Here is a 13138-nt window from a genome sequence, read left to right as displayed (position 1 = left end):
ACTGACATTTTTCGTTTTAACACCATCTTCATTCAAAAGTTCATATGGTTTTTCTTGTTGGGATGGGTTGAGACTGTGTATACATTTCGACAAAACTTTTGAAGCTTTTGAATTTTTTACCATCTTTGAATATAAATTTCTTTTAGATTCATCAATTATGTGTTTTGTCCTGTTTCGCCAAAATTTGAACTCGGACCACATTCCTAGTCTATTATATTTCTCACTCATTTTCCAGGCATATGTAATTTCATTATTGAACCATTCAGGTTGTCTGTCTCTTTTTACACTTTTACTAACAATTGGTACATGTTTATCTAGAACTCCATTAAATATGTCATACTACATCTGAATACATGTATTTGGGTGACTTTCATGTTCAATTTTATCAAAAGGTGCAATAGCTAAGTCACTTAGAAAATTTGTCTCATTGAATTTTTTAAAATTTCTGTAAGAAATGGTAGTATGAATATCTTTTTTAATATAAGTGGATTTTTTTTTCTTTTCTAGTTAGACACACTGGATAATGGTCACTTATAGAGAATTTAGCAACATGTGTCTAGTATCAAATCCTTATTGGTGACATAAACATGATCAATTAGTGTACTAGAATCAGTTGTAACTCTTGTTGCATCTTGGAATATCTGGTTGAGATTATAGGTTTCTAATAAACTTAGCCATTTTTGTGGTTGTTTATAAAACTAGATTTCAACATGTTATAATGAATAATGAGAACAATTAAATGAATGAGATTGATATGATAATATTTTTATTAATTAACTCAATTACAGGGTCCAATGAGGGCATACCATTCAACAATGTTTTCTTATGACATTGTCTTGCAGGAAAAAACACTGAACCAACAGGATTGAAATTTATACTGCACATTTTCAAAACTCTTTTTATGCTTTTTAGGAACACATCAAACTATAACCATTGAACAAAATGCCATAATTAAAAGTTATTATGACTATGTTGAGTTATATCCTTTTTCTCAAAATCAAGGAGCTTACAAGGCGCGTTGACCCCTCTGGTCCCCCATGGGGCTTCACAATCTGACCAGGTGCCTGTTCGGCCCCCTAGACCACTAGCTTGGTCCGTTACTTTCCAAAGTCCATCAGTTACTTAAAATATTATTGAAAACCCTACAGTATATAAATAATGAAACTGAAAAAGCAGAAAAAGAAATGAAAGGTTGTGTCCTTCTTTATGTGATATAAGCCACTGAAAATTTGGCGAGAAATTATTCTCTCTCGATTTTTTTAACTTTTAGCATTGGCACCTTTTTTTCCATTAAAAAACAATGAAAAATAACAAGAATTTCATAAGATTTTCAAAAATGGCTTTTTAAACTATATTTAATAAAACTATGGAAAGAAACGTAGGCCAAATTTTAATGGCCCTACATGAATAAAGCTAGAGGATTCTGCATACCTGGTAAAACAAGATGAACATACACATGATACATTCGTAGATGTATATTAAGTATCTTCGTTTAAGTGGGTACTCAACTCTTTGGCTAACATAGATTTGGGTTGTTTTATATTAAATTTTGACACAATATTTACTTTGTCCTGTTGACAAAAATATAAAAGTTTCTAGAAATTTGAACCAAACAATTTACAGGAATGATTTCAATGGATATATAGCAGTTTGACAAAAATAATTTTGATAATTGAGAGGCTTGTTTTTTTTTTGTTTGTTTTTTTTTTTTTTTTTAACTCAAATTATGTGATTAAAACGTTCAGTTGATTAACTAGATTACGGAGTTAAATTTCTTTAAGTGTTCTGTCCCCTATCATTAGTAATGAATAGATACTAATAACATTTTGCCTTAAAGAAATATATGTGAATTTGTTGTAAAACTTTTACAAATGTTTTAATAATAGTATTTGACCTATCTTATTTGATATTCTTAAAGGTTAAAACAATATGGAATTTACATTATTCAATTTTTATTTCAAATTTTACTTAGTACAAAGGGAAACATCTGTATATCACAATCGAGTCTGTCGGTAATATTTTATTCAACAAATGAATATGATAGGTTACTGAAGTTGAAAAATAAATTCGTTTTTAAAGAACTCATCATACTCATTCCTATTTTAAAGTGGGTTTTTTTTCTCGAAAATTTGTTTTCAAATCCGGTTAGACTATCCTGGAGACAACCGGTGCTCTAGTAAGGTTTTTTCTTTTTTAACAAATTATAATGTTTTAAAACCTGAAACCAAGACCCCATGCAAAGCTCTGATTCCTTGCCTGGCTTTGGCTTGACTTTTTGGGGTATTTTTGTTTATAAGCTCTTCATATTTTTAATAAGCTTTAGATTTTCAAATATTTTGGCCCCTAGCATCACTGAAGAGACAGTTATTGCATCAGATGCAAAAAAAAATCGTACCGTTTATGTTATTTTCACTCAAGAATAAGTTATCCATTAAATTATTAAATGTGTTTTAGAGGATTGTTTTTATCTAGATTTGAACGTAACCCGGTCTCGCTTTTTCTGGAGATCATGCGATTTCCTCAGTATGTGTTTGTGACTTTGCATTTCCCTTAGTAGATTTTTGAGATTTGAACATCGGTAAACTACTGTTACCACAATATGTGAAAAGCTATAGTAAATTCTGTACATACCTGTAGTCCTCTTTTAAATGTATGTTCTCCTAGAAAGAACCTCATCATACGAATTATAGATGCACCCTAAAAGAAGATAACATATATCTGAGAAAATTTGTCAAATAATTGATGAAACAATGCAAGAAATAACATACGTGCTGTGTTTTGAAATTTTAGAAGTGCTGTAGATTTATTACCTTCAGCTAACTAATTTAAATTGGTATATATAAACAAATGGTGAAAATTTAGCAATTTAGCTATTCCTTTCTGCCTAAAATCTTGATATATCTATGCTTAACTAAATAAGGTATGGCTGCCAATGAGACAACTGTTTACCAGATACCAATTGACGAAGCCAGGTAAAGTAGTCTGTTTTTTATTTTTTGTTTTTGTTTTTTATTTTAATTTTTCTATTTTTCAAAGGCAAAGTTTTTATTATCGCTCATGGAATACCAATTGCATGTTAGATAACATAAGACTGATCACATAGACATAGAACGTGTCTTTAAAATCAGGAATAATGTAGTCAATGTCAGTTTGTTCCGTATCTTGATTTTGTGAAATAAATTCGGTTACATATTGGAAGTCAAGGACACTGATTTTAAATTGCAATTACGTACGTTTATTTTTTCCTACATGAATATTCTTAAATGGATATAAACAAAATTGCATTTCACCAACACAACTCGCTAGGAGTTATGTTTTAATCACAACCACATATTTGACAGTCTAGTAATAACTGTAGATGACGTTCTTAGACCACATAGCCACGAAGATCCCAATTTTCATTTGAACACATTATCTAAAAATGGTAAATTTTCTTTTAATCAATTATAAACCAAGACAATTGTTTTACTCAAATTTACAAAATTGAAAATATTCAAATGTAAAGCAAAAAATTACATTTTGATTAAATGGATCTACATAAAGTTGTTAATTTTATTTTTGGTGTCGTATATGTAGCAGAATCATATTATCCTAAATTCATTTCGGGCTATTTTGAGGTTGTTTTGCTCGATTATTTTATACGTAGTAGTGTTTTGTATACTAGTTTTGCCATGGTGTTGATTGTTTTTCATAGACGTACGATTTGTTGTCACAGTATCTTCTGCCTTTTTGCTTTGAAAAGCTATTATAAGGTATCAGGAAGGGTCTTTGACAGTACAATTTACTTAGTTACACTTACTTTGAGTTAAAAGATACATCAACTTCCGGATTTTAAATCAGTAAAACTTTGCCGTACCTCTTTATCAGAATATAATAATGATAATTATTCATTTGGTTTACGGTTAGGAGCAATAGACTATTTTCATAATAGCGACTTTTTATTACGGAGTTTGTGTTTTTGTAGACAGGTTACCTACTCTTTGGTAGGACATCCTGGTACTCGGTCAAGTATGAGAAAGTTTACGAAGTAAAATCTAAGTTTACAATCGGTACAATTTTCGAGAAATTTTCTGTTTTATGTTTTCTTTACTAGACAAAATCATCGGAAAACAGTAAACTTCCCCAAAAATTGCACCGATCATATATTTGATTTTTCTTCTTTTGGTTGCTCCTATCTGACCGACTACCAGAATGTTCAACCACAGAGTAGGTAACCTGTCAAAAAATTATATAATCCGGAGTCAAAAGTAGTTGAAATGAAAATAGTTTATATGGTTCAGATACTTTCAGTCAAATATTACATATAAACCTTGATGTAGGAAATATCATCAAACATAGACTGGATTTGTCTATTTTCCGATACATGTGCATAGACAGGATGTTTGGATACCAGACTATCCATGGTCATAGCTCGATGCATTTCAGGAGAAGTGAATTCCTCGAGCTGCAAAATAAATTAAAAAAAAAATACTATAGAGGATCTGGATGGGGTTGATGTAATAAACTTAATGAGCCAAAATCAAATGGAATAGAGGAAAATGGGTATAAAAATTAGGAACATGGAATAAGGGGGTGCTAAAATATTAGGAAAAGAGAAAAAAAAATCATGCAATGATATACTCCCCGTCTAGACCTAATAAAACGTTGCCAAGGGTGTTTTTCTAAGGATAAATATGATTTCGACAATACCAAAAAAAAGATTATGTTTTCAATGACATGCTGGAACAACAATGTTCTTAAAATTCAAAGCTGTATTTTTTTTTTATAACTTGCAATGGAATAAAACGTTTTTTTTTCTCCCTTGAAAAAAAAAATCAGTACAAGAAATTTGAAATCAAACAAGTAAATCTTAAACATCATGCGCTCCCAAAAGATAAATAATCGATGCCTTATTAACTTCGGATACAATTTAATTGTTTCATTTATTATTCTAAGGGCACTTTGTTTTTTGAATGAATTTTATATTTGAACTATAAATAATACTTTCATATTTCCTGATCATATTTCACTGATTATGATCCCAACTGTTTTGATTCGAGCACCACTGATGAGTCTCATGTAGATGAAACGCGCGTTTGGCGTACCAAATTATAAACCTGGTATCATTGATGAGATTTTTTTCATACAGGTAGTCATTTATTCAGCAATAAGCCAACTATTGTAAAATTAACAGGTACACAAATAGTGTTTTTTTTTCCTTTATTTGTAAGAACAAATAGAACATATAAAGTATACTGTTACTCAGGTTCCATGTTGAACAAACGGTAATGTGAATACTTCTTTTTGCCTGACAGCTCATTTTGGGGTCCTCTTCACGGCCCGCGTCTAAACGATATCAATTTCTTTGAAAAATCAGGAACAACTGTTTGAATTAAAATAACTTAACCTTAAAGTGCCGTGTGTCATTACAGGATTAAAAAAAAACATATGTACTTTGTCGGAAACGAGCTATGAGCCTCGCTTTTCGTCCCATTTTTAAAGCTCGAACAAATAAATTTTATTCTTTCCGACAATGCATATATATTGTATATGTTCGTACTATAATCAAGTCAGGGTGGACATGATCAACATCAAGGCACTCAAAAAAGCTACAAATTATAAACCTGGTATCCCTGATGAAATTTGTTTAAATCAAAGTAGTATTGTACGTACTATGTTCCAGTCGGGTGTACATCAGCAACACCAAGGTACTCAAAAAAGCTACAAATTATAAACCTGGTATCCATGATGAGATTTGTTTAATACAGGTAGTATTGTACGTACTATGTTCCATTCGGGTTGGACATCATCAACACCAAGGTACTCAAAAAAGCTGCAAATTATAAACCTGGTATTCCTGATGAGATTTGTTTAATACAGGTAATATTGTACGTACTATGTTCCAGTCAGGATGGACATTATCAACACCAAGGCACTCAAAAAAGCTACAAATTATAAACCTGGTATCCCTGATGAGATTTGTTTAATACAGGTAGTATTGTTCCAACTATGTTCCAGTCAAGATGGACATGATCAACACCAAGGCACTCAAAAAAGCTACAAATTATAAACCTGGTATCCTGGATGAATTTTGTTAAATACAGGTAGTATTGTAGGTACTATGTTCCAGTCGGGGTGGACATCATCAACACCAAGGTACTTTCAAAAGCTACAAATTATAAACCTGGTATCCCTGATGAGATTTGTTAAATACAGGCAGTATTGTACGTACTATGTTCTAGTCTCTGGTTGGATCTAATTAATAACAAGGTACTCAAAAAGGCTACAAATTAAAAAACTGGTATCCCAAATGAGATTTGTTGAATACAGGTAGTATTGTACGTACCATGTTCCAGTCGGGGTGGACATGATCTACACCGAGGTGCTCAAAATAACTAGCAAATCCTTCATTCAACCAGATGTCTCCCCACCATTCTGGGGTTACTAAATTACCAAACCACTGAAAAATATTATTATCATCAATGTTATCTACATAATTTATTTATTCAATTTAGTAATTGAATATGTATTTATGTAAATGATTATTCTTTTTTAATTGTTCTTAAAACAAATTTAGTAACTGTTAAGTTCATATAAATGTGAAATATTTTATAAATATGTGTCTCATAAGCTGGGTATTGATTGTTTGGAATTATAATGTACAATCAATATGTGACACAAAAATGAAATAAAATTCTTTCATTGTTTTATTCTTATAAAAATGAAGAATAAAAATTGGTGATCAATTTTATCTGCGTACTTTATATTGTAGTGTTTATCGACATAATCGACTTAGATACAATGTATATAATTATATGTTAGTGGGGTTCGTGTTGCTCAGTCTTTAGTTTTCTATGTTGTGTTTTGTGTGCTGGTGTTTGTCTTCTGGTCTTTTTTCTTTTCTTTTATTTTGCCATGGCGTTGTCAGTTAGTTTTGGGTTACGTCTGTTTGTATTTTGTCGTATATAGAATTTGATAGTAATGTTAAATTTATTAAGATTATTTGCGTGTGTCTCTGTCCTGTATGTTCTCCTATTTATTTGTATTGTAGTCTAGTCATGAAATCCTGTCATTTTAATGTTATCTTTAACATTGCCATAAAAGCGGGAGTTTTGGCTAGCCAAAAAAAAACAGGTTCAACCCACCATTTTTCCTTAAAATGTCCAGTACCAAGTCAGTAAAATGGCCATTGTTATATTATAGTTCGTTTCTGTGTTTGTTGCATTTTAGTGTTGTGTTTCTGTTGTGTCGTTGTTCTCCTCTTATATTTGATGTGTTTCCCTCAGTTTTAGTTTGTAACCCGGATTTGTTTTTTTTTTTCTCAATCGATTTATGAATAATACTACTGTTGCCTTTATTTAATTCCTTTATCTAGTAAGTCTCGACTTCGATCAATTAAAAACTTGATACATTGCATTAACATCTAATGACAAATGACCCAAAATCTCCTTCAACTCATTTCGAGTAGTCTAGAATATATTTCAAGTTCATATATGAGATTCTGAATGTGGTTTAGATAATAGAGAAGTGTGTGCGAGAAAATGAGCAAAAAGGTAAAGAATAACAAAAATCAGGTGCTAAATGATACAAAATAATGGCCTAAATTAAAGAAATTACGAATACACCCCACCCCCTTCTTTCGGCCCTATTCAGACCAATAAATTTCGTAAGAACTTGAACCATATGTTTATTTTCTTACCATATGTGCCAGTTCATGAGAGACTATATTTGCAACCACTTCTTTTCTGAATTCAGATGATTCAAGAGGATGGAAAAGCATATTAGTTTCCCGATATGTGATGAGACCCCAATTTTCCATTGCACCTGCTTGAAAATCTGGAACAGCTATCATATCTGAAGTAATCATACGCATGTTATACTTTAAAAAATTCTGACAAATCTATTTCAGTTTTTACAGAGAACATAAACAAGGTAGAGTTTTACCATGAATGAATATTATCTTTGGTTACCTCCCTTTAAAAGGGTCCCTCTGTGTGGCATGAGCAACCCAACGGATGCCACCAGTTCTGCTGTAACTGCTTACCCTATTATATATGTGATAAAATTAAAATTTGATGTGACGGCATAGTAAGTAAAATGATCATCCTTTACGACAGACAAAAAACAGCTGATCTGTCAGAAATACTATTTACTTTCAACTATACATCGTGTACTGTGTTACAATCCTAGATAAAGCCGACGAAGAAAAGCATTACTCGACTAACGAAAGCTATGTTTTTATATATCTTAGTTGTTCGAGAGGTCTAGGGCGCTGGACACAGTGCAGGCGGTGTTAACATGATGTCTCAGATGAAGGGGATCGAATCCCGCTGAAGGAAGAACAAAAGTTTTATAACGCAAATTTGCAGATTTAACATTGTTGGGCTAAACTTGAGTCGAAGTATATATAAATATATATATAAGCACTCCATTTTTCTTGATTTTTTTCATTTTTCTCTCTTGGTTATTTTTTTTTTTATGGCAAATGCCTTTTCATTCTGAAAACTCCACTACAGACCCTCACATATTTGGTTGAATCAACAGAACAGAGTGTAAAAGGTTCACATGGATTAGTCAAACCTACTTTCTTCACTATTCTTTTAATATAAAAATCTTCAATACCAATTAGGAGTGTACTGTAATTAGTTGTAACATTCTCGAACAGTTTAATTTGAATCTATGAAGCAACTGGACATACATTTTATATATACGTATATCACCAAACCTTTGAAAAATGTACTAGTTTTTAACGATTTGGGATGTCATAACTAAAGATCGACTGACACTATCATCAGACTTATAAAAAATAAGTCCAGAACAAATTTAGTAACGTTTCTTGAATGCATGCTAGTGTCATCGAGAGTTTTTTTTCAGACTGACGGATAAATGGACAGGAAACGGTATGCAATAATACTTTACTCATTAACAGACCGTTATCACGTGATTACAGATATCAATACGATGCTTATTTTCTATTGGTCAATATTTGCCATCTCCATGTGATATCACCGAAAGACACTTATCACTGAATTTGTATTAACTATAAACAACATGACGAGTGCCACTCGAGGTGCATGATCTTCTCACTTTCTTCTTATCCGGAGCAGCTGGAGCAATCAAATTGTTGGTGGAGTTCGTGTTGCTCAGTTTTTAATTTCCCATGTATTTTTTTTTGCGGACTTCTTGTCTTTTAGACGTTTCTCGTGTATTTGCAATGGCGCTTTCAGTTTCTCCTTGATTTGTGAGTATTGAATGTCCTTCTCGTTTCTTCGGCCTCTTTTTTAATTAATATTCAATATTTCAAAGAATTTGAAATTAGTGATAAATTTTTTAAGGTTTTTCGTGTGTTAGTTTCTCTTGTCCGCAGACATGTCAGAGCTTACTTCTACATGAGACCATTAATAATATGTACTTAACCTGACTTGGCCAGAGGAAAGCTGATATTTAAATAGTCCTCAAAATATGCTAAGATCTTGATTCCAACTTTCAAAGAATAAGGCGTTTGATCCACTACTTCGTTCCTTGCCCATGACCTAAACTAAAAGATGAAATGAAATGTAAATATTAAGGGAGAGAAATATTTTGTTTTATTTTACACATGGCAATTCCATTAGCATAAAATGTATTGAGCCTTTTGACGTGATTATAATTATTGTTGAAACACGTGTCATGCAATGACTTTGCAATCATTAGTTCATTTATTCACTAGTTTTGTTTATTTTATGACAAATGTCATCAGCATTCGCATTATATTCGCTTGTAAAATAGTTTGGCACAGTTAAAGTGATCGTCCATTTCATTTGGTCAAAAGGATGTTCGCTCCTCTGGTTCAAAATAATAAGCTTTGTAAAAGACTGTTATAAATTGATAGTATATAAATAATGGAACTTAAAAAGTATAAGAAACAAAATGTGTCTTTGTTAAAAGGATATAATAAATTAAAAATTTGGCGGGAATTAATTCTAATTCTAGACTTTTCATACATTTAATATTGGCACCTTTTTTCTTACAAAAACTATATAAAACAATAATAAGGATTTTCAATAACATAATAATTATATCAATAAGAAAATTTTGGGTTAGCGGCCAAACTGTTTATTTGTAAGTTACATGGATAAAACTATAGGATTCCGAATATTTGACCCAAAAACAAAACAAGAGGAGCAAACATCCTTAACAGAGTTAATTCAGGAATGTGACAATCATTTTAAGTTGCATATAGAGTATATATGTAGTTACATTGGAATAATACTCGACGGATGTGTAATTTACGTTCAAAATCCTTAAACAGTTTGGTCATAACATGAATCTCAATGTGTTTGCAATATATATAAGGGTTAATATATTTAACACTTAGCTTTTAGCTTTAATATGGGAAAGTGTATGTATTTCCATTGGCTATATCCACCTGTTTCCGTAGCTCTATGACGTCAGATGCGTTTGAACTGGCCTAACTTCGAGTTTTAATTTAATACTGTGCGACTTTCAATTGATAATTCGCATTATTATTACTACTGACTTACTAATACATTGTTCTTGGTGACGTCGCTGGTGTATTGAAAGTCACAAACAATAAAAGCTAAGATATAAGTAGACATCAAAGGGGTTTCTTCATAATGGTCAGCAACCCAATTATCCGTTCTGGAAAATCAGAATTTAGGGTAAGTTAACATTGTAAGCTATCAGAGAAAACTAATGGCTAGTGACTGGACAAACATCAATTGGTTGATTGATTGATTGATTTGTGTTAAACGCCACTTTCAGCACTATTGTGCTATTTCGTGGCAGTCAGTTTTTATTAGTAGGTTGATGAAGTCAGAGTGCCCGGAGAGAACCACCGTTCTTCGTTACGAAAACTGACAATCCTAGTCAATCAAGATTGGAGTCGAGCGCACATGCCACGTTCGGGATTCGAACTCAAAACTTAAGTGTTGACAGGCTAGTGATACAGTAGTTCGACTTTTTAGACTCAGCCGCCGAGGCCCACGAACAATAAAAAATTGCATAAGATGATATAATTAATACAAACATAACATTATTTAAAAATTATGTCTCTCCTTTTTTGTTCTGTTTAACTCTAAAAATAAAAGCAAACATATCAATTAACCTGACCTGATGATTGTGACTTTCAATTTCTTGATAAATGTACATGTATGAAGAGGGGGATGAGTGAGTAATGCAAAATAAATATTAAGCACGTAACTGGTAAAAATGTGCAGTTTAAAACAAAGAATAAAAGGAGGACTGATGTCCAAACTTGTGTTTTTATTTAAATATTTTGTTAAAGGGGAACTGCAACGAGTATTCTCAATGTCAGTTTCTATTGTTTGAAAAGAAAAAGAAAGTTGCCTTCTGATCTTAACCGTATTGACTACAGTCAATCTCTAAAATGATTAAAACCACACGCAACACGTCTTATCCGACCAACTTTCTTGCCAGCAGGTACCATGTTTCGTTCAGATATTTTCTCGGAGAAGTCGGGTGTTGGTGATTGGTGTGGGCTTATGAACTGTCTAATATTTTCATATTTAACTTCATTCATTTTATTTGTTATCTAATGATCCGAATGTTGTTTGCGTAACTTACAGTGGCAAATAGTTTAAGCATCTTCGAAAAACAGACAATTCCATGAAAAACGACTTAAATGTAAACAACACTATACAGAAAACTGACAATAGATCAAGTCAAAACCAAACAGGAAACCAGGAGTTATATTAGATGTTCTATGTGGAAAGGGAAGCAGATCCTCTTCTTTGTGAACTACATTATTGTGTTTGTATAACATTGTACTTTTATTCAATTGATTGTAACATGTACTCACCTATTTTCTCGATACACAATACGGGTATTTGACAAGGAAATCATATGGTTTTTCCTGACGAGTGTTATTATAAACTTTGCCTTAATTGCAGGCTCGTCAAAACATGGAAATGCTTTCCTGGCATGAATGGCTTCAAACTGCGTAGTAGCAAGATATCTGAAGTAGGTAACATTATAAAATATTAACAAAATAATCAGAAACTGCGAGTAAACATTTAACCGCCAATCCTATCTCCCAACCCCCTTTGTCTCAAATCATGAACCCGTAACCCAGTGGTTGTCATTAGTTACTATGTCTACTATTATATTTCTTTTTCTTTCATTGTTGTAATACATGTATTAATCATTGATCTTCTCTTTTGAATTGTTTCACATCTTGTCACTTCGAGACTTTTTATAACTTCCTATACGGTAAGGGTATTCCTCATTGAATGCAGTATGGTCACCTGTAATTGTTTTCATATTTTTTCTTTGATCTATATGGATAGTTCTCCCGTTGGAATCATACAGCATCTCCTTTTCTTTGATCTATATGGAACGTTCTCCCATTGGTAATCATACAGCATCTCCTCTTCTTTGATCTTTATGGAACCTTCTCCCATTTGAATCATACAGAATCTCCTTTTCTTTGGTCTATATGGAACGTTCTCCCATTGGAATCATACAGCATCTCCTCTTCTTTGATCTATATGGAACGTTCTCCCATTGGAATCATACAGCATCTCCTTTTCTTTGATCTATATGGAACGTTCTCCCATTAGAATCATACAGCATCTCCTTTTTTTTCAAACTCAAGGTTCATCTGGATCCTTTGGGTAAAATAGTTGTGTTAACACCTCAAAATTTTACTCAGAGTACACACAACCCTATTCATATGGAAAAGTTTTAAGGTATGGCATGAGTAGATAAAAGATATCCAAATGCATTTTATGTTTTGGAAATTTAAAGACTTTACTGGATTTCGCTGTGAATTTTGTTCGTCCATGGCGGAAGCTACAAAATTGACAATCCAAATTCATAAGTCAAAGAGAAACCGACAGCACCATGGCAGAAACCGAAAAACGACGAAAAGACAGCCTGTGAAACACTAGAAGTCACTACAAAGAAAACTAAAGACTGAGCAATATTAACCCAACTAAAACCAGGGGTGATTTGGAGTGCTCCGGAAGTGTAAACAGATCTTGCTCCACACATGGCACCAGATTGTAGTTATGACAAATGGAACATATCCATGGTCATCTGTAAAATCAAATATTCAATAACGGCCAAATCATTTTTAATAGCGTCCATAATACTTCCCAAAAGATTACTTCAACTTTACCACTTTGAACCCTATGTT

General features: G+C 32.3%; 1 protein-coding gene across 12 annotated transcripts in view; it reads right to left on the bottom strand.

Annotated features, from left to right (window-relative positions):
* The window catches only part of LOC127721436 (aminopeptidase N-like), a 121499-nt gene that overhangs the window by 100470 nt on the left and 7891 nt on the right, over window positions 1–13138 (bottom strand). For 9 of the 12 annotated variants that reach the window (XM_052228158.1, XM_052228159.1, XM_052228160.1 and 6 more), the window contains exons 3-9: window positions 11801–11956; window positions 10503–10620; window positions 9397–9517; window positions 7679–7833; window positions 6326–6439; window positions 4310–4444; window positions 2632–2697 (exon numbers count right to left, since the gene is read on the bottom strand). In XM_052228158.1, the coding sequence (XP_052084118.1) occupies window positions 2632–2697; window positions 4310–4444; window positions 6326–6439; window positions 7679–7833; window positions 9397–9517; window positions 10503–10620; window positions 11801–11956 (865 nt within the window). The remainder of the gene's footprint in view (window positions 1–2631; window positions 2698–4309; window positions 4445–6325; window positions 6440–7678; window positions 7834–9396; window positions 9518–10502; window positions 10621–11800; window positions 11957–13138) is intronic. The other 3 variants (XM_052228163.1, XM_052228167.1, XM_052228166.1) reach the window with 2 other exon arrangements.

The sequence above is a fragment of the Mytilus californianus genome, unplaced genomic scaffold, assembly GCF_021869535.1.
Source record: "Mytilus californianus isolate M0D057914Y unplaced genomic scaffold, xbMytCali1.0.p SCAF_12, whole genome shotgun sequence".
NCBI classification, from domain to species: domain Eukaryota; kingdom Metazoa; phylum Mollusca; class Bivalvia; order Mytilida; family Mytilidae; genus Mytilus; species Mytilus californianus.
This window is presented reverse-complemented; position numbering and strand designations above follow the sequence as displayed.